The sequence below is a fragment of the Neovison vison genome, chromosome 12, assembly GCF_020171115.1.
Source record: "Neovison vison isolate M4711 chromosome 12, ASM_NN_V1, whole genome shotgun sequence".
In the NCBI taxonomy this organism is placed as follows: Eukaryota; Metazoa; Chordata; class Mammalia; order Carnivora; family Mustelidae; genus Neogale; species Neogale vison.
The window spans coordinates 64,122,920-64,149,600 of record NC_058102.1 but is presented as its reverse complement, the minus strand read 5'-3'; the positions used below and the strand labels follow the sequence as shown (position 1 = coordinate 64,149,600).

At 46.5% G+C, this 26,681-nt stretch overlaps 1 protein-coding gene across 1 annotated transcript; it reads right to left on the bottom strand.

Annotated features, from left to right (window-relative positions):
- Positions 1-202: 202 nt before the first annotated feature.
- LOC122890918 (cationic amino acid transporter 3-like) lies at positions 203-1,966 on the bottom strand. The gene has a single exon (XM_044226359.1). The coding sequence runs from the start codon at positions 1,964-1,966 to the stop codon at positions 203-205; it is 1,764 nt and encodes a 587-aa protein (XP_044082294.1).
- Between the last annotated feature and the right edge of the window lie 24,715 nt (positions 1,967-26,681).

Here is a 26,681-nt window from a genome sequence, read left to right as displayed (position 1 = left end):
CCTTCATTTCATTATAAATAGAGTTGTATTAGTGTTCTCCTACCAACTACCCACGGGAAGCCAAGCTTTCCATGTGCCCCAAAGTACTCTATTATCGCAGGGGACCAGACTACATTCAAGTGTGATGATGTCAACTCAAATACACACTGCCACTGCTAAGTTCACTGCTGAGTCTACAGTTTTGGTCCTAACTAAAGAAGGGTTAACGGACTAAGCTGTGCTGGATCCCGTAGCCAAAGTATATAGTAAACCCAGTCAGCATCCAGACACCAAATCGGGCCCAGGTGCCAGCTGACATCTGCATCATAAGATAAACATTCATAGAGATGCTCAGGAGTGGGAGGAGAGGCAGAGCAGGGACTTTAAAGTGAAGGGGAGTAGAACTCTGTGGCTGTCTCCAGATGACCCCAGTGATCCCAATGATGAGCACCAGGAGCAGCACAACCACTGTGATTGGCACTGGGTCTCCAGAAAGCAGACCTGGCCAGTGGGCCAGCACCAGGCAGAGGAGAGCCAGCAGCAGAACAAGTAGTGAGGAGCAAACAATGACAACCCAGCCAGAGAGTGGAGTGGGGGTGGGACTCCCTGGAAAAAACAATTCTTGTAGTGTTAGCTTCTCTGCTGCCTGTCCATTCTCTTCCTGCTCCTGTGCTTTTTTTACCCCATTCCTCCTCTCAGGCTGGTACCTGAGGATGAGAACACAAAGAGCCATCAGGGAGTAAGCTAGCAGGGCCCCAACTGACATGAGATCCAGAAGATCAGTGAGTCCAAGGAAGAATGCCATGATTCCTACAATGATGCCCAAGATTACAGTGGACACATTGGGCATGTATGTGCTGGTCTGGATTCTGGCAAGGACAGGGAACAGGAGGCCATCTTGTGCCATCATGTATATCAGATTACGTATGGGGAACATAAAGCCAAAGATGCTGACAGAAAGACTACAGAGGAATACAAAAGCTACAGCATAGTAGGCAGTTGTCCAGCCAATATGGAGAAATATCTCTGGCAATGTGCTCCCAGGTCGAAGCTGGTAGTAAGGAACCATAAGTGTTAGTGCTGCAGCAACACCAAAATACAACAAAAAGCAGATGAGCAGTGAAACCACAATGCCCATGGGGATGGAATGCTCAGGATTCTGGGCTTCTTCCACTCTTGTAATAATAATGCTAAAACCAATAAATGCATAGAAACAGGTAGCTACTCCACGGAGAATCCCCCTGAACCCAAAAGGCACAAATCCTCCAGAGCCCAGAGGGCCCAAGCTAGAGGTGTCATTGAGTCCGGCCTTTACATAGTCCTCTTCTGTGAGCTTCCAGTTGTGCAGGTCTCCCTTAATGAAGCCTGAGATGATGACGAAACTGAGAGCCAAAAGTTTCACCAATGTAACCACTTTGGAAACCGGGAAAATCCACCTATTCCTCAGAGTCAGCAATTCCATCAGCAACAACATAAGGCCCACAACAATGAAGCCTAGAATTTCTCCCAGGTGCTGGGGAACATTTGGTGAGATGCTCTCATGCAGGGTCTGAGAGATCTGGTTCCCAAGCAGATTGTCAAAAGCTAAGGTCCAAGCCCGAGCCACAGTGGCTGTATGAGCAACAAAGAAGACAATGAGGTTCCAGCCAGTGATGAAAGCCCAGATTTCACCCATAGTGACATAGGTGTAGAGATATGAAGAGCCAGCATAGGGAACCTGGACACCAAACTCTGCATAGCACAGCCCAGCCAACCCAGAAGACAGACTGGCTCCCAACAAGCAGACCACAATGGATGGTCCTGTTACATCTCTAGCCACCTCCCCAGCCAGGACAAACACACCTACTCCCACTGTGCAGCCCACACCCAGGGCCACTAAATCCAGAGTGGTCCGTCTTCTGGCAGGGGCCATCTCATTCACATCTTCTTCCAGCATTCGTCTGCGTACCAGCTTTGGACCAATTCTGCGAAGTGCCTGACATGGCATTCTAGCTGGAATGAAGAGGACTCTAGGATCAGAGAGCTGTAGAAAGCCCAGGAGTGGAGAGTCTGAGATCAGGTTCAATGAGGCTGAGTTAAGCTGAGTTGAGTTGGGGCTGTTGAGTTCTGTTGCTTAGGCTTCAGAGCTGCTGCTTCATATTTTTTTTCTGTTATGTGTTATCCCTCCATAATGCCTAAGTAAACAATAAATATTTACTGGAAAATGGTGTTCAATCAACCAACTAAGGCTCACAAGTCCCATGTCGCTTATTACAGCACAAATATCATAGAAACTTATAAAAATATCATAGAAACATAAAGGACATCATAGAAAAATCAATATTGCTTTCCCTCCAGGAAAAAGGACAATGGTTCCCAACATTCTACTTTTAAACATACCACAGGATATATTCCAAATTGGGTTCATCCAACTCATGTAGTGTCATGTACTAATTAAGCCATAAGACAACAGGTCATGAATTATTGTAGAGCAATTCTCAAATAGGATGTGCGAGCAGTGTTTGAGTGTGAGTCATGACAGGTTAATTCATGTACTGGTCAGCCTCATCACAAGTGTAGACCCATCTTGAAAATATCATCTGAGATTAAAATATAAATTTGGTCCCCCACTCATAAACCTTTAGCTCCAACATCAGCTAGCCAAGGTCAGCTGGCACTTTAGTCCCTTTCTCCTCATTTCGTATTATCCATTTAGCTGTGCTGAGGGCCAAGCATGTACAGTCCACCCCTTCCCTTTACCACCTAGGCCCACAAGGGTGCAGTGAACAGAGAGGAAGAAGGGGAAAGGGGCAGGACCTTCATAACCACCTGCAAGAAGGAAAGGACCAGGCTGTCTGAGAAGGAAACACTGGAGAAATGGGGGCAGCAGCCAATCTAGGGTCCATGACTGAGAAGGGAGAGGAGCGAGGAATTTAGTTTTGTGAATTCTTACATTCAACACACCTCACCCAAAGCAACTAGGAAAGATTCACTACAGTTTTTATGTCCACGGTTATGAATGTGTGATGGGTAGAGAGAAAAGTAATAAGTTCCCTAACTCAGTGGCTCATAACCTAAATATTTCCCTCTCTCCTGCCTCTCTGTGTTCCAGGAGAGAAGGTGAGGCCACTTCTGCAGGAAGTCTCCTCACCAGCCACACAGTGATCCAAACACACCCTGTGTAATCTGTGATGTCAGCTGCCAGGGACTTGGAGGTTATGTCCCACTCTGTGAGCTTGTATTAAAACACACATTTCTAATTTCCTATTAATTTTTCACAAGGAATTATTTTTCACTCACTTGAAACATTGCCTGATTATGTCAAATATATATTCTTAATGAATGAATCCTGGATGTGGTTCTTCTTTCCCCCTCCTCCCCTGCTGCTATTCAAATGACTACTTCCCAGGAGGAGATCAAGTCTTTGGATGAACAATTCACAGCAATGCCCAGAAAAGAACTTCAGAATACAGAGAAAACAAAGGGAGGCAGTCCCCACTGTCCTCCCTGCTCAGGCTTTGGTTTTGAGAGAATTTAAGGGGATGTTGGCAGAAGTTTTCTTTTCTTTCTTTTTTTTTTTTTTAAGATTTTATTTATTTATTTGACAGAGAAATCACAAGTCGGCAGAGAGGCGGGCAGAGAGAGAGGGGGAAGCAGGCTCCCTGCTGAGCAGGGAGCCAGATGCAGGGCTCCATCCCAGGACCCTGAGATCATGACCTGAGCCGAAGGCAGAGGCTTAACCCACTAAGTCACCCAGGCGCCCCTGGAGAAGTTTTTAAAACAGAAAGATCAAGTCAAAATAGAAAAGTCTTATACAGAATACATCAAGGGCTGATGGAGGGAAGCGGATGGGTATGGGCTAAAAGGGTAATGGGTACTAAGGAGGACACTTGTGGTGAGAACTGGGTGTTATATATAAGTAATGAATTACTAAATTGTACTCCTGAAATCAATAATCAATATTACCGGGGCGCCTGGGTGGCTCAGTGGGTTAGGCTGCTGCCTTCGGCTCGGGTCATGATCTCAGGGTCCTGGGATCGAGTCCCGCATCGGGCTCTCTGCTCAGCAGGGAGCCTGTTTCCCTCTCTCTCTCTGCCTGCCTCTCCATCTACTTGTGATTTCTCTCTGTCAAATAAATAAATAAAATCTTTAAAAAAAATAATCAATATTACCACATATATTAACTAAGTAGAATTTAAAGTTTAAAAATTAAATTTAAAAAACCCCAAGAAAATAATTGGAAAATCTTCTCTATACATTGTTGAAAGGAAACTGACTTATGGGCCAGACCTTCTGACTGCAAATCCATCTAGACTCCTTATTTGTCATTCACTAGTTCCAGTGTTATGATTTCCCAACTCACTTAAGATAGAAAAGGAGAGTCAATTCTTTTTTTTAAATTTATTTATTTGTTTTATTTTTTTTTTAGGAGAGTCAATTCTTAATGTACGGAAGCTTACTCTATAAATATGATTGAGTCATCCTCCACCCACCCCCAGGCTCCAAACTCTTCAGTGGTTCCCCACTCTCCTTTCTTCATCATCTGACATAGGCTTGCTCCTCTAGCATCATCCCCTGGTGTTAAACACATGGGGGTCCTAAGCTTAGGGAATTAAACCAAACATCAAAAAAAATGCAATAATAATAGTAATAGTAGTAGTAGTAACAATAATAATAATAATCTGTTCGCCTGTGGATGGCTCATCTTATTCCTGGGAGAGGCAGCGCTGGTTACTATAGAGTAAGAGCAATGACCATTACGTCAGAAATTCTGCATGTGAGCCCTGACCCTTTCTCGTAACTATATTAACTCAGGGAATCTGCTCGCTCTAAGCCTCTGTCTCCTCATCCACAAGGGACCTCACCTGACTTTCGCTGGATCAGCATGAGAATTCATTGAGGAGACACAAACCATCACACACTGTTGGTGGAGTGTCACGGGGCACCATCCTGAAGCACAATCCCAGTGGAATTAAGAACTCACACTCCCTCTCAACCCACAATCTCTCTCCCTCCAAGGGGCACACCCCCGGAAACTCTCTCCTGAGTCTGTAATGTGCCCATGCAAGCATGTTCATCACATGACTGTTCGTGGTGGCAGGAAGTGGGAGCCGTACCAGCCTCTGTTCCTAGAATAATACATAAGTAAAATGTGCCGTGTGTGCACAATGAAATGTACACAGCAGTCAGAGTTGATAAAGTACCTTTACAGAGAACAACTTGGGTAGATCTCAGAGACCAAGTTAGGTAGCCAAAGTGAAAGCAGTGTGATGTGTCTAGCACAATGCCATCTATGTACATTTTAAAAACAGCCAAAAAATGCTGTGTATTTGTCAAGGATACATGTATACCTGTTTAAATCGTCATGTTATTCTTGTACTCAAAACCTTCCATTGGTCTCTCTTTTAATTTAGAATAGAAACCAAAGTCTTTATTTTCAGTGACCTACAAAGTCCTACAGGATTTGTCACAGACTCAGTGACTGCTCAGCCTTCTGTTTCTCTCGTCCCATTCATTTCTCTGTAGTCACTGGCCACCTAATCATTTGGCCTCCTAATATATCAGACAAAGCCCTACATCAGGGCCTTTGTATTTGCTGTCTCCTATAACTGCACCACTTCTGTCCCAAATATCCACATGGCAGCTCCCTTCACTGCATTTGGTGAAATAACATGTCTGTAGCACAGCCTTCCTGAATCACCCCACATACAACTGCAATCTGTTCCTAACCACAGACAAGAGACCTCGTCTCTCTAGCCTTCATTTTCCCACAGCACTTGTCACTATTTAAGGCACAATATGGCTTACTTATTTATTTGCTCCTGATTTGTCTCACTCCATAAGCATGTAAGATCCATGAAAGAAGGATTTTTTTTTTTTGTTTTGCTCCTGTCTGTAGTCCCCCATCTACACCTGTGCCTGACAGAGATGGCACTGTGTTTGTTGAAAGGAAGACAATATCTAACTACACATAGAGAACATGGACCAGAAAAATGTTTGTTAAATACGCTAAAATAAGTGTCTCCAGTGAGGAGGGTGAATGGGAACGAGATAAGGATGAAGGGGATAATAATACGCACCAGCTGTCAGAGCCCTGCTGTAACTCTCCCCCTCCCCTCAGGCTTATCACTTCCTCCCTAACTCAGCTCCTCACATCCTGACATACCCTTCCTGGGATGAGCCTGTGGGTTGGGTGAGTCACCTGCCCTGCCAGGGACACCCTCCTCCCTCCCTCTGTCCAGTCTTGACCTTCTAGCTCCTCTCAGCCCTATTCTATGACCTTCCCTCCACATCTAGAAAGACTTTCTTAAGCCATCCTTACTGATCCCCATCTCCAACCTTTCTCACCTTCCTGTCAGCATTATAGGCCCTCCTTACTGATCCCCATCTCCAACTGTTCTCACCTTCCTGTCAGCAGTATAGGCCCTCCTGATGGTCAGCTGAGACTGATTTTCAGTTGGTGGTGTCCTTGTGTGCCACTTATATTCCTTTACAGTGCAAAAGCATCCAGACGGCAGGGCCAAGATCTACGAACTTCCTCCTCCTTCTAAATTCCACACCCCCACTTTCAACCCTCACTCCCCAGTATAAGGATCTGCTCATAATTATACTAAGCAACTATATGTGGCATTTAGGACAGAGAGAATGCATGTATAGAGATGTATTGATTGACTACTATATCTTAAGATCCCTAGAGATTTTTTTTTAAAAGATTTTATTTATTTGACAGAGAGAAATCACAAGTAGACAGAGAGGCAGGCAGAGAGAGAGAGAGGGAAACAGGCTCCCTGCTGAGCAGAGAGCACGATGCGGGACTTGATCCCAGACCCTGAGATCATGACCTGAGCCGAAGGCAGCGGCTTAACCCACTGAGCCACCCAGGCGCCCCGATCCCTAGAGATTTTTAAATTTTTCTTTTAATTCTAGAAAGAGTGAAAGGGCCAAACAGAGATATAAACAAGAGACTAGAATATGCCCCATCATCTATTTCAAGAACATTTCCTTAGGACATTTCCTAATGAGGGCCCTGGGTGTGTGAATCTTGGTTAAAAGAGGAAACAGTCTCTCCCAAAGGAGGTGCTTGGCACAGGGGAGGTGCTTACAGAAATGCAGAGAGGGGGCAGGGAACATGAAGCAGCTTATATGAATTCCATAATGCTCCCAGCTCCCCCTTCCTTCCCTTTCCTTCCTAAAGAGCTTCAAAGACGATTTGGATATCAGTTGCTTTGCTAGAAGTTTGATAAAGACTTGAGAGAACAGTTAATGAGGGTGTTCAATAATTATTTTCAAGTTCTCAAAGTTTCAGAAAAGTAGACTTTAAATGTAACATCTCTAGAGATTATACCAGCCCTCTGTATCCAAGCACAGCTCCTTTCTGATCCCAAAGTGTATAAATACTCTCATCCTTCTTGAAGTTTCCAGATAATAAAAATGTACCTTTATTTCCCTCACTCCATCTTTACATTGTTAACGCCTTCAGCTGGAGCTTTGTTTTTCAGTGTGTGGTCCCTGGACCAGCAGTATCAGCATCACGTGGGAACTTGTTAGAAGTGTAAGTTCTGGGACCCATCCTGACCTGCTGAATCCCAGATGCTGGGGTGGGGCTCAGCAACCTGTGTTTTCACAAGCCCTCCAAGTGAGGTGGCACCTGCTGGAGTTTGAGCACCACTGAGCAACGTACTATTCCTGGCCTCTCTCCACCACCACCCCTCTCACTGGGACTTGATTGTGAGTTGAGAGATAGCAGTGAGCATGCTCTGCTCAGCACCTTCCAGTTTTTGTTGGTTTTCTTTTTTCATCCAGAACCAACTTGCCCATAGTACACATACATTCCAACCTGCTGATATACAAGAAAATCTAGTAAGAGCAGGCTCTCTCCTGCGATGGAAGGCAGAGGTTGCTCAGCATGACTAGTGATGAGGAATATGTTTGTCTGACTAATGTAAGACTGACTACCAAACCAAGTAGGCTGCAGATCTACAGCTGATGATTTAATCATCTGTCTCTATGTCATGATTATCAATAGGTTCCAAACACAGGAGCGGGGAGATGGGATGTTATTTATTGGACCCCTACAACTCCAACTATGGGTTGTAGTGAAAAGTGGACAGGATGCAGGTTCAGATTGTGTGCAGTATGGAGACCTAGTTGAGAGAATAGCAGGGCAGAAGAACCAGAGGCAATCCTAGATTTTTTCAAGGAAATGGAACTTGAGAAATGATCAATTGTGACCTCTCCCATTACAGACAAATAAGCAGAGCATGGAAGGAACTGGATGGTTTGCTCAAGGTCACATTGCTAGTTAGTGATGAAAACAGGATGAGAACCCAGGACACGTGGCTCTCAGCTGTGTACTTTCTGAGCAGGTGGACCAAAGCAGACAACAGTAGAGAAACTTTAAAGTCCAAGAATGTAGACATGGCCAAGTAGGAGAAGCAGCCCCAGGGTTTTTCAGCATGGGTGGTGGGTTCAAAGCAAAGTGCTTTGTGCTCAAAGGAAAACTCTGGCTCTAGTCCATGTGTGCCTGCTCTGTTGTCCCCTCACACTGCCGAGGCTCAAGCTACCCAGCCTGCTCAGTGTGCTCTGAACATGGCTTCATTTTCCTGTGCTTTTCCTGGTGTTGTTCTCTCTGCCTTCAAATCTTTCCCTCCTGCCCATGTGTGGAAAATTCCATCTGGGCTTGGAGAGTGCTGGTTTAAATGCCATTCTTCTACAAAGTCTTCCCTGATTTCATTAGTCAACTTTAACCACTATGCCATCTCCTCAACTCTGAATTCCCAAGACACATTATCTGCTTATTACTTAAGACAGTACTTACTTAAGCCAACGTTGTTTAAAAAAATACTAGAGAAAATTCCAAAAGCTACAACATAGTAGGCCCAACCAATACAGAGAAATTACTCAGGAAACCGGCTCCCAGGTCAAAGCTAGTAGTAAGAAACCATAAGTATAAGTGCTGCAGAGACACCAAAAGACACCAAAAAGCGGTGAGCAGTGAAATCACAATGCCCATGGGGATGTAACATTCAGGAAACATGACTTCTTCAACTCTGGTAATAGTAAGGGTAAAACCAGCAAAAGGATAAATACAGGTAACTGATCCATGGAGAATCCCCTGGAAGCCAAAAGGCACAAATCCTCCAGAGCCGAGGGCCCTAATGAGAGGTGTCATTGAGTCTAGCCTTTACCTAGTCCTCTTCTGTGAACTTCCAGTTGTGCAGATCTCCCTTAATGAAGCCTGAGATGATGACAAAACTGAGAATGAAAATGTCCATGAATGTGAACATGCTGAGAATCAGGAAAATCTGCCTAGTTTCCTGAATCAGCAATTCTATGAGCAAGAAAACAAGGGTCACAATAAAGAAGCCTAGAATTTCTGTAAAGACATGGGAAACATGTAGTGGGATGCTCTAATGAAGGATCTGAGAAATCCTGTCACCAGAAAGATTGTCAAAAGGTAAGGTACAGGCTTGGTAAATAGTGGTTATCCTGGCAATGTTGGAGAGGATGAGGTTTTACAATGGTGAAAACCCAAGTTTACCTACAGTGACAAAGGTGTAGAGATATGCTGAGCCAGAATGGGGAACCTGGGCACTAATCTGCATAGCATAGCACAGCCAACATAGAAGCTAGGCCAGCCACCAAAAAGCAGATCACAGTGACTGGTCCTGCTATATCTCTAGCCACCTCACCAGCCAGGATATACAAAATCATATCCACTGGGTTGTCCACACCCAGGACCACTAAATAGAGAGTGTTCTGGCTTCTGGCAGGGGCAGTCTCGGCCCTGTATTACTCCACCTTATATCTGTGCACCAGCTTTTGACCAAGCTTTGGATCTTCAAAGTGCCTGACACAGCATGGTAGCTGGGACTGAAGATGATTCTAGGATCAAGGAGCTATAGCAAGCTCAGGGAGCTGAGAGTCTCAGATCAAGTTCAGTGAGGTTGAGTTAAGCAGAGTTGGGTTGGGGCTGCCAAGGTCTGTTGCTCAAGGTTTAAAAGTTGCTGCTTTATATTTCTTCTGGTATGTACTCTCCCTCCATAATGCCTAAGACATGGTAAACAATACATTTTTACTAAATCCATTATTCAACCCACCATCCAAAGCTCAGAAACCCCACGTAACCTGTTGCAGCCCAAAGATCACAGAAACTGACATCAAAGGACATCATAGAGAAATTAGTCCTGCTTTCCCCCCAGAAAAAATGTGAAATACCTCCCAACATTCTCCTTTTTACACACTACATGATGCAATCCCATTTGGGTTCATCTTACATATTTAGCTTCATATACTAACTAAGCAGTAAGACACAATAGGATATGAATATATTGTGCAATAAATCACACACCAAATGTGTGCTTGGTGCTTGAGCATGAGTTATGATACATTAATTCACAGACTATATGTCTCATTGCAATTACCCATTTTTTTTTTTTATAAATCATTTGAGCTTAAAATACAAATATTGGTTTTCTGATCTTAAACTTTTGGGCCCAAAATCAGCTAGCTAAGGTCAGATGGCACTTTGGCCCCCTTTCACCTCATTCTGCATTACACATTCCGCTGTACTGATGACCATGAATGTACATTCCACCCCTTCTATGATGAGGGGAGATAATAATAGAGATAAGGTGAAGGGGAAAATAAAATGCATTGAAAGGGGGCCTGAGAAGATGTGATGGTGGGAACACATCATGAATGAGGGAGAGACTGTCTCCACTCTGTGCACTACAGATTCAATACAGGAATTACAGGAGATAATGTGAGAGGACCTGGTCCAGAGCCTGATAAGTGGCAGACATTCAGTAGATTTAACATGAGGGGGAACCAAAATCCTTTAATTGCCCAGGAGAATACAATACCTGCTAGAAAGAGAATTCAGAACAAGGGAAGATGGGGCACACCTCCGACTAGGTACCTCTGAACCCATGACCCTTTTCCCCATTCCTCTTTCTCCTCCAGTTCCTTAAACTATCTTTGGAGGCTCCTGTCATTGGCACTAAGAATGTTTGTATCATGTTTCTCTCTCTAGGGAACCGTCACCAGCCATCTACCTCCCAAAAAAGACACAACAGTGGTCCTTCACATTTGTTGACTCACACAAGGTTTGTCACGTTAAAAAAAAATGTCATACGCTCTACTGAAGTCCATCCATGGACCCTGAGCAGGAATCCCAGAGGAGGACCATCTGAATGGCAGGAGCAGAGAGGGGTCATACTTGATAACTTCTGTTTCTCTCAACTGTGTTGTGCAGAATGGTCCTTATGCTCTTTCCACTTTTACTGAAGGTGAAGCAAAGTGGGCCTACAGACAGAGTATGAAAATAATAGAGAAGCAGGGGTGCCTGGGTGACTCAGAGGGTTAAGCCTCTGCCTTCAGCTCAGGTCATGATCTCAGGGTCCTGGGATTGAGCCCCTCATTGGGCTCTCTGCTCAGCAGGGAGCCTGCTTCCTCCTCTCTCTCTCTGCCTACCTCTCTGCCTACTTGTGATCTCTCTGCGTCTGTCAGATAAATAAAATCTTGAAAAAAAAATTCACTACAATATAAAAAAAATAATAGAGAAGCAATCCAAAGAACAAAACATCTGGGAATTAAATAATATTTTATGACTCCAACAGAGGTAGGCAGAACAAATAAATTAAGAAGCAAACTTATGGAAAATAAAGCAAGCCCATGATTGGGAATCCTGAGAGAGTTTACTACAAATACAACTTATAACGGCACAGATAAACATCATCCTCAAATACCACTTTCAGAAATGCCCTTTCTCATGAAATAATCTGCAAGTATTCCTATAGTTTCTTTTCAGTCCAAATTCTCTGACCCAGCTGTGGGAGCCCTCCCCCTCCCCTCAGACCCATCACCTCCTCCCTAACTCAGCTCCTCACATCCTGATTTAGCCTTCCTGAGATGAACCTTTGGCTTTGGTAAGTACCTGCTCTGCCAGGGATGCCCTCCTCACTCCTTTCTGTCCAGTCTTAACCTTCTAGCCCTTCCCAACTGTATTCTATAACATTTTCCCCACATCTAGGAAGCCTTTCCTAAGCCATCCTGACTGATTCCCATCTCCAACCTTCTTCCCCTTCTCACCAGCCCTTATAGCCTGGCCTGATAATCAGTTGAAACATTTTCCCATCCTATCAGCTAGTGTCCTAGGTGTGTCACTTAAATTCCTTTACAGTCTAAAAGCTTCCAGAGGGCAGGATCAGGATTCATATACCTCCTCCTTCTGATTTCCATACTCCTACCCCCAACCTGCACTACTTAGGACAAGGATGTGTTCATGATTGTAACAAGCAACCAAAAGAGGCTTTTAGGACAGATAGATATGTATTGATTAACTACCGTATCTTGAGATTCCTAGAAGTTTTTGTTTTTGTTTTTTGTTTTTGTTTATTTGTTTGTTTGTTTTAAAGAGATAAAGGGCAAAGAGAGAGAGAGAGAGAGAGATAAAGGGCAAATCAAGGAGGAAACAGGAGACTAGAACATGCACCATCTTCTGTTTTAAGAACTTTTCCTGAGGGCATGTCCTAATGACTCTGGGATTGTGAATCATTAGGGAACAGTCTCTCACAAAAGAGGTGCTTTCTCGGGGGCATATTTAAAGAAATGCAGACAGGGGTCAGAGAATAGGAAGCCAGCTTGCAGGAATTCCATAATGCCCCCAGCTTCCCCTTCCCTCCCTCCTCCTCCCTGTGTTTCTCTCAGTCTCTAAGCTCCTTCCAAACTCAGAAACCAAAGTTCCATTCCAAGTCTCCAAGAAAAACTCCTGCCAAATCCTGTAACAATCCACCCACTAAACTAAAGTGGCAAATCAAGAAATGGATTTGGTAGGGGTTGTTTCACCTTTCAGGTGTTGGGAATAATGCTGTTACGAATACAGGTATACAAATATCTTTTTCTGTCTCTGCCTTCCACTCATTGGGCTGTATACCCAGAAGTGGGATTGCTGAATCATATGGTAACTGTATATGCATTTTTAAAAAAAGATTATTTATTTACTTATTTGACAGAGATCACAAGTAGGCAGAGAGGCAGGCAGAGAGAGAGGAGGAAGCAGGCTCCCTGCTGAGCAGAGAGCCCGATGCGGCGGGACCCCGAGATCATGACCTGAGCCGAAGGCAGCGGCTTAACCCACTGAGCCACCCAGGCGCCCCTGTATATGCATTTTTTTTGAGAAATCACAATTTTTAGAGAAATCTCCACAACAGCTACACCATTTTACATTCCCTCCAGCCATGCACAAGCGTCCCATTTTCTCCACATCTTCATGCTCTGTCTCTTGCTCTCTCTCTCTCAAATGAGTAAATAAAATCTTTTTAAAAAGCTGGCGGAAATATTTCAAAACATAGATGAAAGTATGTCACTCTCCAGCTTAAAAATCCTTTGACTTTCCTTTGCGCTTCTCCACCATTCCAGTTTTCATGCTTTCCTTACACACTAGAGGGCTGCTCTTGATCTCTCTCCCATCCTTACCTCCACAGGCCACATGGTCCCCTCAACGCCATTTTCACTGGCCACATTTCAATTCCTGAAAATGAGCCTTTGCACTCATGCCGATCCTTCTGCTTTGACTAATCTTCTGACTCTCCTTGCTTTTCACAGCCCACATCACTTCCCCTCAGGTTGAACATTTGCCAAAAATGGCATTGTCCTCTTTATCCTTAACCCAAAAGAGCCAGAACCAGAAAAATATCAGCTCATCAGTCGCTTCAAAATATGATTAATGCATTTCATAGCTAAGATGACAGAATGATGCTGGAAAGAATATTTTAGTTATATCAGATTGATATTTCTGGCTTGGTTTTGTTGACAACCAGAAACCTGACCTATTAGAATATTAAAAAATGGGCATTTGTGTTTCCCATTATGACCCATGTCTGTGACCAGCTCTGAGCTCACAGCACTTAGAGCATTGTTAGTATTTATTAATCATCCATGGAAATAAGCACAAAGACCATTGAACATTAGGCATCAGTACAGAACTCTTTCTCTTTTGAAGAGAAAGTTACTAAGGAGTATGGCCATAAGATAAGGAAAAATAGATATTTTGAAAGTGCTATTATTGTGTAGATCAACAGAGGAAGTAAAGGATTGCCTTTCTGTTTTAGTTTCAAAAGGAAAAAAATGCCACATATGTTCAGAAACAAGATTGACAAAGCAGCCTTTGGAGCCTGACTTTATTCAGGTAAATTGCATAAAAATTTAGACTAAATCTCAGAACTCGTTTGTTTCAGATACTTGGGGATCAACAACCTAGACCTCAATTCAATTCAACTAACATGAAATCACTTAGACACTTAGCATATTATCCACATGAGACCTCTATCTAGTAGGTTCCTACAGTTTGCAAATACTGCATATCCAGGACCAGCTTCCTGCCATACTCCCTGTCCACCCTCCTGGTCCATAATATAATAACTTTAAGCAATGAGATCCTCTCAGCTCTCACTCAGATTCACCCAACAGCTGTCAGAGAGTGCTGCCCTTGAAACAGGATAAAGCCCTAAATCACATTCTTCCTGACAACTGCATTGCATCAGGTAACTGAAGTGTGAGTGCTCTCTATCCTCCTTCTAGAAAACGACACTTTCCTCAAGTCTTAAAAAGACTCATGCATACACACACACACACACACAGACACACACCCCTAGACCCAGAGTTTCCTACTCTCCATTAAGTCAAAACTTCTAAGATTATTTTTCTATCTTTCTTCTCACTGTTGTTCTACTAATTATCCCTAGTATTAACCATTTCTGTGGCTCCTACTTACAGGATAAATATTTCACCACACATGCATATCTTGCTGGCATTATCATCAGCTCTCACATAGACCACCCCTCTGCCTAGAACAGCCTCTTTCCAAACCCTGTTCAACAGGATCCTCCTTCCTTCCCAAATTTTCTCTGGCCACACCTATAGATAGATATCTGATCTCTCCAGTATGCTCTCCTTGCCCTCTACTCTCCCCTCTTCAATGTCCAATGTCACAAGTCACTGGCTTAGACTTTTGCTCAGGGAGAACACACCGTTAGAGAGAAGGGTAGGAGTAGTAGGTGGTGAAGTGGAGCCCAAGAGCAGAGCTTCTGCCTGAGGATGCTTCCAGCTTGCCTTTCCCTTCCCAGATGAACAGTTAACTGGCCACAGCCAAGGAAGGACTCCAAGCTCCACAGACCAATTTGGATGTCAGAGATCTGACACAAGAACTGAGGTCCAAGTCTCTTTCACCACAACAAATCAAAAGTAGAAGGGAAGTAACCCAAGGCAGCCTAGACAAATTGCGTTATCTGTGACATTTATGATTCACTGCAGTGTCTTCCGCTCGATGTGTGACAACTGGACAGAAGACACAGAGTTTTATTACTTCCATTGCTTTACTTGTTTGGAAAACAAGTCACCTAATGCTCTGACATTAGGGAACATGACATGATACTCAAGCTGCAATAACTACAAGTAAGTCTCGGCTGCAGAAGGGAGAGTGGGACAATATTCAAAGGATTGAATGGGTGTAGAATAGGATTTCACTTGTCAGGAGGATAGGGAAGTATCCTTACAGTGTAAGCTCCCAGAGAAAAGGTATTTCTGGATTTGCTACCTTTTGCCTGCACTGTCTATAAACAACCACACAGATGGGTTCTCTGTACATTGGGTTGGAGCTAAAGTGAGAAGCTGGATGGTCCCTCAAGTAGAAGCCAAAAAAGTTTCTAAGTGAGAAAGACTGGATTTAGTTTATTAGAGATCAGATTTTGGGGCTCCTCGGTGGCTCCGTCAGTTAAGTTTCAGCCTTTGGCTCAGGTTGAGATCCTGGGATCAAGCCCCCATTGGGGCTCCCTCCTAGGCAGGGAGTCTGTTTCTCCCTCTGCTTCTTCCCCCACTCATACACTGGCATGTGCTCTCTCTCTCAAATAAATAAATACAGTCATTAAAGAAATAAGATTTCAACTAAGTATAAAGGAATACAAAGGCAAATTCCACATGAGAAAATTCAGGTACCACACTAATCCTTTGTTCAAAAGACTTAGAGGAAAAACAACATTTTTATTCACCCTAAATTATCAACTCTACCACCATTACCCCCATCATATGTTCAGTTACACACAGTAAAAGAGAATAGTGGAAAACAAAGAATTTCCCTCTCTGGGAACTTACAATTAAGGGCATTTCATGAACCTCCCCACCTGCCAAAATAAGTAAAAGATATACCAGCTATGACCAAGAAGGGTATTCCTCAATAAGAAATGAACAGACATGGTAAGAGTATGTCAAGATCCCAGATGGCTTTCTTGGTAATGGAAGGTAAGAGTACTAAGGATCAGATTTTCTACTGTTGGAGAAACTAGAGAGTATCTTCTGTACACCATGGGTCAACCTGAGAAGGCTGCATGGAAGAGGGGGATTTACCCCATCGTGGCATTGTGAGTAACTACTTCCCAGGAAGACACCTGTTCAAGCTATATATTCAGGTTGGGCCATGATCCAATAAACAGAGCCTCTTTCAGGCCTTCCTTCCATGTCCCCACCAGAAACACAAAGCAAACGCCACCACGTCTTGAACCAGTAAATCTAATTGCCCAACCAGACAGATCCCAGTTAAATATTTGCTACAGATCTTTATACCAAGATACAATACTAATTCATCATCATCATCATCATCATCATCATCATCATCCTCATCATCTCAGTCTTGGTCTATGCAGGAAAAAAAAAAGAGAGAGAAACCACTGAAGTAGTAATAAAATATAAACTCTCCCCTGAGGAATGAGAAGTAAAGGCTTCCCTGAAAAGTCAGAAAGAAAGTTGAAGTAACCAAATTCAGCTCAGTCTAAAGGAAATAAATATCCAAACTTATCTCCCAGGAGTTTTCTGAGAACAACCTCACCTAATGGATCACTTACCAGGTATCCTCCCACCTGTGATCTTACTTTGTATTATATTCTGTTTGCATGTTACTTTGAAGAAGCTTTCGTCTCCCTTTCTAAAATAAAAACTCCTTGGGATACAACTTGCTTCATGTTCTTTCAAAGAGACTAGAAACCCTAGTTCTGCAAATAAATATTATTGCAAGCAACTAAGACTTGAACTTGAAAACACGGAACCCCTCAAACTATCTGCTTATTAGACCCAGAGGAAACACAGCTACCTCCTCCAACTCAGTCACCTACCCTACCACCCCCAGTATTACACCTCTCAAATCCCCTCCCAGTCAGGTAGAGGTTGAATTCCAAGTCAGTGAAACCCATCCTGATGCAGAATAACACAGCAGACCAACTGTATGTTGACCAAATCCATCCACCCAAATGTAGCCCAAAATCTATGCAGATGTAGACCAAAACATATGTGCTTCCTTCCCATAACCTATGGAGTCCATGCTACATGTAGGCATAATATAGTGTCCTTGTACCATATTTGGGTAAATGATCAGATAGCCAGGGCTTTTCTAGAGGCTGTATACACTCCAAATTACCTGGTATCATTCTGGGATGGTTGTGAACAGGTACCTTTTCTTAGTCCCTTTGGGATAACTGAAGAATGCAATATTCCTCATTCGTGATTTGACACATACAGGTTTAGTTTCAGTTAGAATCCAGTGTTGGAAATTCTTTTTTTTTTCCCCAAGATTTTATTTATTTATTTAACAGAGAGATACATAGTGAGAGAGGGAACACAAGAGGGGGAGTGGGAGAGGGAGAAGCAGGCTTTCCGCCAAGCAGGGAGCCCGAAGCAGGGCTCGATCCCGGGACCCTGGGATCATGACCTGAGCCAAAGGCTGATGCTTAATGTCTGAGCCACCCAGGTGTCCCCAGTGTTGGAAATTCTTAACATTTCTATCATGCCAAAACAAAGTGAACTACTTGACAAATGTTTCTGCAGTTCTTCAGAAAATAGATGGGCTACCAGGAAGAAAGAGAATTAGATTTTCTAAAAAAGAATCAGGAAGAGACTAGCCTTTTAGCCAGGAAGGGTATGAAATTAAGGGATTGACATTGATGTCAACAGTGAAAATCAATTTCTTCTCTACTTCCCCATGAGTCTCTACACACTTTTCTCTACCCTAAACATTGTCAACACAGAATTTCTAATAAAAGTCCTCAAGAGAAACCAGAAGAAGGAAATCCATCTGCCTACCCACTTCATTTCCTAACTACAATTGTAATATAGGAGGGCCTTTGTCTACAATGAGCACTGACCTCAAGTCATTTTTTTCTAAGAAGCCTCGATAAACTCCTTTGCTTTCCTCCCTCAAATTTTTCCTTTCCTTGTAAGCACAGAATCTAGAAATTCACCCAGTGTTTCCATCCATCACTATACTCTGTCTCTACTGTTAGACTAGCATTTGTGAATGGTCAGAGCCCATGGCGCCTTCTTCCATGTACCTTCTCCCAATAGACACTCTCAGTAATACACTGCATACAACATGGCTTAGGAAAGGCCAACTGTCTCTCTGGTTATCTTCCTTCATACCTTTAAAGTGTCCTTCTGTCCTCCCATGTGAGGATTTGGCTGTCTCTGTCCTCTCTCATCAACTGTGCTTTGTCCTCTCGAAACCCTAGGTAGTTGTTTCACCACTTGCTCCCTTGGAAAGTTAATTGGTTTTGCTTTGGTTTGTTGTTGGAAAGGTACCAGATCATCGGAGTCATATGAAAGTTGTATCCTGGCTCAAAGTCCTGAGCTCTTCTCTAAATAGAGATCCAGACGACTTCTCCACCAAGAACCACCTGACTCACACCAGCTCAGGCAACATAATCTACAACAACCAGCTTCTGCCACCACTTTTTTTTTTTTTCTGCCACCACTTTTTAAGGGAAACTCTTTATCCCTCTTCCTAGTTCTTTCTCATCCCCACTCTGCTTTCTGATTTCTGTGATAATTAAAGAAAAAAGGGACAAGGATAAACCAAGTGAATATCATCCAAAAATCCTACTGATCAATTTGGAATATACTTGTTTTTTTTTTTTCCCAATTTATTTATTTTCAGAAAAACAGTATTCATTATTTTTTCACCACACCCAGTGCTCCATGCAAGCTGTGCCCTCTATAATACCCACCACCTGGTACCCCAACCTCCCACCCCCCCGCCACTTCAAACCCCTCAGACTGTTTTTCAGAGTCCATAGTCTCTCATGGTTCTTGTTGAAGAAATTGGTCTTTTCACATGATTTTGCTTTAATTAAGGTTGAAATGAATCTTCCTTCTGGAAGCATATAACATATATCAATTGATAATGAAGAGAAGTAGCCCAAGAACTACTAGAGGGTAAGAGAAATCAACATTCACCACATATAACCAAGAAAACAGGTGTCACGCATGGATAAGTGTTGTCTGGGCTTCTGGTGTTGGGGTGCTGCCCACAGGATACAGGGCAGTAGGGAGGCGGGGAGGGTAGAGAAGAGTTTAATACTCCAAAGGCCTTTGAAATGAAAGAGTTGCAAATATGTTTTGTGATAACAGCAAACTGCCTCTTGGTGACCCAGTTTTTAAAGACCATGAGGCAGCCATACCCCAGGGGACCTGGGAAATCTTTCCGCCTCTAGACTGACCTGGCTCATAATCAATCCCCCACCATAACATTTAAAATTAGATAAGAAAGGCAGGGAGATATCTTGAGCAGCTGTAAAAATAGATACCTAGCTCCTTGAGCCTGGAGGAAGAAGACCCTCAAATCCTCTCTGGTGATGGGGGACCCCCTTATCACACTGGACCTGCTATTCTGCAAAGTGCATACCGATGTCCTCTCCCAGAAGATAGGACACAGAGACTTTCAAACTCTCCAGTGAGAAATGAGGTGAAACGTGAAGGAGGCAGCAGAGCCAGATGGAAAATTTTCCATTCATTAAGAAAACATGTATAAGCTTACTATATACGGGGCCCTGTGGGAGAGACAAAGATGAAGAAAGCAAGCTCTGCACCAGGTCAGAAAGGAAAGACTGGGAATAGGGCAGGGCAAAGAGGTGAAAAGAACACTGGAGGAGAAACACCAAGGAATAACTTCCCTTAACTTACATTTTCTCATCAGAGCTGAGAACCTTTCTGGGCTGGAAGAGAACAGAGTGTAGGCCTGTGTATCACTCTGACCCCAGTAAACCTGCCTACCCTTCCCAAACTCATAAGGTACTGATCTATATTCCCCCCCCACCAAACCAAAGTCTAATTCAGGTGCCATGAAATACCCCCTACTCAAACCCCACAGGGCTAGACAGCCAGAGGCATTCCAAGCCCGGACTTCTTCTTCCCTGGCTCTGTCTCAACTTTCCTGCCAACTCTATAAGCAGGAGAAATCACTTACCCCTGGGCTTCTTCTGCCTCAGAGGAGAAACGCTTGGGAAGAAAGTGCAAGCCAAACCCAGGAAGAAGAAGAAGCTTGGCCAAGAAGAGTCAGGACTAGGAGTGGAGCTCACAGGGTGCCCTAGAGGAGTTGAGGCTCTAGAGAGGCGGGGCCTTCACAGAGGAGGGGCCTCAAGAGTGTGAACTCTGAGGAGGCTGGGCCTCAGGGAGCTGGGGCCAAAGGGCAGAAAGGGCCTGGGAAGGATGTGTAAGTAGGAAGAAGGTGGTTTAGCTGGAATCCTGGAAAAGGCTAAAGGCGGGCAATGGAAGACTAGTGAGGCCCTAAATGGGTGAGGAGGTGACTGAGGGTTTAAATGAGACTTTGCTGGGGACTATGTTGGCAGTAGATGTGAATTTAGAAGTAAACAAACTTTCCAGGGTCTGGGTATGGAGGAGGTCCTTGTTGGCAAGAGGGGAATGTGGGAAGCCTGGAGTAGCCCGGCCTGTGGTGATTAGAGGCAAATCCCAGATCCAGTTGAAGAGCACACACAGCAGTCCTGTAATCAAGGATAGAAGTACCTCTCCCAACCCAGGTGCTTCTCCCAGAATCTCCTACCGGTTCCTCCACCATCGCCACCCACCCTTGCCTCAGCCACATCTACTCCAGGAGTAAAACTAAAAGGGAACTGGCTCAAGCTTTCCCCTGAAGGATTTCCGGAGACAGTCACTCAGTGTTCACAGCATATTCTGACTGAATGAGCATCGAGCCTTGTGCTGGAGGAAGTAAAGACATGGTCCCTGCCTGCAGAGCTTCCTGCTCTAGACAGTCATAATGAAGGGACTCCAAGACCCTGAAACAGTGACCCTGAAACAGCTTCCTCCTCCCCGAACATTAATCTTCAAACAGAGGCAGGACTTCTCAGAGATGGATGGTGGGGAAGGGGCCTACTTAGAGACCCAGGGCTGAATGCCCAAGTGAAGGGCCCACAAGCCATGGGTCTCAGGGAAAAGGGAAACCACTGCCTCTCCTTGATACTTCTGACATGCCTCTAAACTGTCAATTATGTGCCTTAAAGACTTGGGATGGAGGTGGAGGGAGGGGAGAGGAGGGTAGCAGCAGGCCTCTAAAGAAACAGAGTCTATACTAACTATACTAAGAGCACTGAACTTGGAGGAGGAAGAATTGCTACAGATTTCATAAGAACCTCCTACAAATCACACTGACACATCTGCAGGAGGCATGGGCCAAGGGCACTAACTGAGCACCTCCTGTATTCCAGGTGCTGTGCTGGGTAGGGGAGGAGTGGGCCAACCAAGACTACAGAGCCAGAATTTTTTGAGGCAAAGTGGGCAGGCAGGACTGGAAGGGTGGCTGTCATGACAGAACAGTAGGGAAAGGGCATCTGGGTGTTTGATCGGTGTCTGTTGCAACAGTCCTGGGTTGTCTTTCCCTGCCTCAGCTGGGATTTCCCCAGAGGCGCACCTGCTTGAGGGCAAGAAGGGCAGGTGCAGGGGAGGGTCTGTTTATCTGTACATCTGGTTCCCAGAGCAATCTCTTCCCCTTTTTCCCTGTGCTATTCGCTGCCTGCTGGGTAGAGGTGGGAGACTAGGAGGAATTCCAGGGACCCCAATCACCAGGTAATGAAGAGAACTGGCCCAGGCCCTTCTTTCCCTATCTCTCTCTGGCCAGCTGCTGTGGGCTGGCAGCCCGAGGTCCTGGGGCCTTGCATTAGGTATGGCCCAGCCCAGTGGTTCAGGGGTAGTAACTCGAGTCTGGCCACTGCAGGCCTCGTGCCTCTAGTCCCTGTTGTCTCCAGATGCCCCATCGTGGACGAGGCTATGTTCCCTCTGTTCCCTTGCATGCTACTGCCCACCCTACTTGCCGGTGGAAAGGGCAGCCTCCTGAACTCCTTCTCACCACTTCCAGGTCAGGCCCAGACCCCATGCAAGGTGGACCTGAGCTCCATTCCCCTTCTTTGTTTCCCATGGCTACCCTCAGTGTCCATTTCTTCTGGTGCCAGCACCCCAGCCGTGCTCCAGCCCCCAGATGCACTTGCTCCCTCTTCCAGCCATCCCCCAAGAGTCCACTGCCACCTCTGCTGCCCTTGCTGCTGTGCCCCACCCAGCCACACGAACAGTGGACACAGCAGCTCTGAAGTGCCCTCTGCCGCCCCCACTGGTGGTGTCACCCACTGTATAGGTTGCGTCCATCTCTGCCACCACCATCCCTGCAGCCACCACTGCTGCCTTAGTAGCCACAACCTCAATGGTGGCCATGACCCGGTCTCATCCGTCTGGGAGAAGAAGACGAAGACCAAGGGCCTTACACGTGTGCCCTGTGCATCAAGGAGTTCCAGAACAGCTACAAACTCAGGAGGCAGAGACCATCTATATAGGAGCAAAGCTGGCCGGCCCACTGTGGTGCCCCCAAGCCTCCTGAGTGTCCTCAGCTGAGTGGAGCCATTGGGGGAGGGGCGGATGGGGTTGTGGGCTGCAGAGAGGCCACAGAGGCGCAGGGGCCACAGGTGGCTGGTGGGAGGTGACAGGGACCATCTCAGGAGGGCACACGTGGGATAGCACACCTGTGAGAGGTGCAACACGGCATTCCTCTGCGTCTTCCATCTGAATCCATGGGAGCTGTGGAGCTGTGTCTAGGAGCCCTGCCCATGCCCGGTGTGCCCGCGACACCGCAAGCACGAGGACCCCATGAGCTACCGCGTGTGCACAGGACAGGAGGCGCAGTGCACAAGTCCTACAGCTGCTCCCACTATGGCCAGAGCTTCCCCCACAGGAAGCACTCACACTCCACAGTGACCTCCACAGATGGACTTCACATGTCACATGTGTGACAGCTTTTGCTATGAAAGACTTACTGCAGGACACATGGTACCACACGGGGAGAAGGCGCAGTGTCACATGTGTGGCAAGATGCGAAGCTCGGCTTCTGTTTCCGACCACATGCAGGTGTGGACATCACGCTCTCTGTGAGCTGTGCAGCAAATACCCCTGAGCTCTGTCCTAGGACAGCAGTGGTGACAGGGGCCAGGCAGACCTGATTCCACACACCTGTCCTCCCGGTTGTGCTGAAGCCTCCTGGACAGTGGGCAGGGGTCACAGAGGACAGGAGCAGCCACTTTCACCCCTCTCCTCTCTGTACCCCTGCCCTGCTGTTCCAGGTCTGTGAGCCTTCTCCATGATGCTCCTTGCTCCCCTCCTTCCTCACCCCTCCCACTACTGTCTGTAGCTCCCCCCGCCCATCTTACTGTTTTTGTTTCTTACCAGGAAGAAAGAGAATCAAAGATTCTACCCAAAGTGGGGAAGGGGTAGGATTGGAAAAGAGAGAAGAAGGGTACAACCTTGAGAAGGTGGGGATGTTTGGGTTCAGGCTCTAGACAAATAAGGAGTCACTAGTTCCAGAGGAGGGATAAGAGACAGAATTTTAAGGCATTAGGGTAAACAGGAGGATCCAGTCGGTATAGGACCTTCCTGGAAGTGGACGGAGTTTACTGGGTTCAGAGTTTAGAACCTTATACAAACATATAGAATTATTGGAATTCAGCTGGTTTGGGCTCCTACAGTCTATTACTATGCTTCTTCTCTCTTTTAAACACTTATTTTGCCTCCCAGCTAAGGGCCAGGGGAGCAGAGTGAGGAAGGGCAGACACGAAGAGCTCACAGTTACTGGGCGCACACTGGGTGCTGAGGCTGTGGCCTTCCCACCACAGCGCTGATGCCCACTGCAGCCCCATGAAGGATTTCCCGCAGCCCTGACAGGCATTCCCCACCTGGTACAGGTGAGTGGGTCCAGGTGAGGAGGCTACACAGGGAGGAACAGGGCTGGGATCCAAGTTAGCCCAGACCTCCTGCTTCCCACTGCCCCTACCAGGAAAGTCCTGGCAGAGCCCAGGAACCAGAAGGCCATGCCTGCAGCTTCAGGATGGGGAGGGAGGGGAGGAAACAGGGCACACTGGATCTCTGGGGGCATCTCTAGGGTGAGGGCAAAGCCCTGGGAGCACACTGTAACCCAGCTCGAGAAATGCCATTGGAAGAGAGAACCTGGGCAGAAACACACAGAGGGCAGGGAAGAGGCTGAGAGGGGGCAGCAGTCAAAGACAGAGCCTGGGAGGGCAGAAGAAGGATCTGCAGGGGGAGGCCAAGGCGGGTGTGGGCAGAGCAGAAGGGCAATGATGTGGAGGAACCAGGCCTGCTGCAGAGTGTTTGGTGCCAGGGAGGGAGAGATAGCAGGGGCATGGGGAGGTAAGATAAAGGCCAGGGGAAAGGATGGAAAGCAGGAGGGAGGGAGGGAGCCTGTGGAGGAGATGTGGGCCTGAAGCCAATAGAGGAGCCCAGGGTCAGAAGCAGGTTACACAGAAAGGGGAGATGGAGTCAGGCCAAAAGCCTGGTAGGGTGGCAGGACTGGGGAAGGAGTGAAGGTAGGTCACACACACACACACATTCTACCCAAGTAAAAGGAGCAATTCATTGAGTCCCAGTGATTGTCCCCAGCCCCATCACCACACACCCTGCAGGCATAAGGAGGCCATGGAAGGCAGGGCCACAGGGATGAGAGGAGGGGAGGGGAGAGGAAGGTCATGAGCCAGGGAGTGCCTGTCCTTCTGTGCCTGTTAGTGCCTGTGAGGGCACCTGCTCTGAAGAGCAGCCTGTGCCTGCAGGACTCCACAGACCACTGGCCCTCAGGCTCCTCATTCAGGCTTCCTCTGCGGGCGTCTGCACAGGGTTTACTCTTTCTGGTCTCTGTGGGCAGAGCAGTTTGTCATTTTGTTGTTTGCTTCCTTGTCAGAACCTCTGCGGGGGCACAGGGAGCCAGAGCAGGGAGAGTCAGCAGGGGGTGCTTGGGCAGGCCCCACCCCTCCACATGGGCAAATGCGTGTACACACACACACACACACACACACACACACACGCTGCCTACCACCCCATGCAACCAAATGAAATACACAAAAGCAGCCGAGACACCACTCACTCATGAGACACACAAATGCACACAGGCATTTAGACAGACCAACATGCCATCACCCACACAGATGGACACACAACAGCCTGGGGCCCAAAGCCTCCTGGGTGTGCAGCTCACTGGCCTCAACACACACACACACACACACACACACACACACACACGAGACCTGTTCACTTGGGCATGCACTTCCCCAGAGGACTGTGCACAGACACATCCCTGCCTGACATGTCAGGGCTCCCTCCAGTGGCTCAGTTCCAATCTCAGCAACTTCAGATCCTTCAGCCCTGCTGTGAGCATCTGCCTCCCTCCTCTCCCCTTCATGCTGGTGTCCCAGTCCAGCTGCTGATTCCCGCCCTGCAGAGATGTCTCCTGCTTGGCGTAGGGTTGGCTCATCCTGCTTCTGAAACAACACAGAGAGCTTCTCCTCATCTTGTTCTCCATCCCTGCCCTGCTGGGTTTCTCCTTCTACACCTCCTCCTGACTCCCCTCCTCCAGGCAGCCTTCCCTGATGAACTCACTGGCTCTGATTCTGAAATTGCCCTTGTCCTATGTACCTGTAGATGTGTGCGGGTAAGTGTCACCAGGTTACTCTGCATATGAGTGGGCAGGGAGGGGACTGTCAGCTCCCCAAGGGCAGAACCACTGGACCCAGTATTTCAGGCAAATGCCAGCCCTCCCCCACCAGCACCAGGCTGGGGATGTTCCTGGGAACTCTGCTACCTGGTTGTAACAAACACACAGAAAAATGACACCAGGGCTGCCACAGCCCCCAGGAAGGTCCCCATCTGTCACAAGCTGCAAGTGTCACCTTCACAATGACCTTCAGAACCATGCGGGTGTAGGCATGACCTCCACTCTGTCTTCCCACATCTACCTGGTTTTCTCTGGAAATAGTGTTTCCCAATGGGGTCCTCACCACCTGCTCCAGCCTGGGAGAACACAGGGCCTGTCCTAAAGGACACCTGTGTGCCCCTGGTGAAGAGTCTCAAGGCAGCTGTGCAGGCTGGGAGGGGATCCCCACAGAGGAAGCCATCATGAGCCAGCCTCCTGCAGGGGCCATTGTCAGCATCACTGGGAAGAAGGTGGCAGGCAGGGGGACAGGCTCACTGTACTGAACCCGGGAGAGAGGGACAAGGTCACCCTGAGAACCACGCATGACCACCTCCCCACCTTACCCCAGGGTTGTGTCAGTCCAGCCCAGCTCCCTGGGGAGACAGGAGCCCTGCTTGCCTCCCCTCTGCTCCTGATATGCTTCTCCACAGCCCTGTCTCCCCCAATCCCTCTCCCTAGTACAGTGAGCGGTGCCCTCCCTCCCCCTTTCTCTCCTGCACCCCTGCCTCCAGCCATGTCCTTCTCCACCTCTGTCCTTTTGTGTCCTCTGTCTCTTTCTCTGCTCCCTTCCTCACTCTCAGTTTTCTCCCTCTGATCTCAGTCTGGACTCTGCCATTTCTTTCTCAGCTCAGTCTGTCTCTAACCTGCA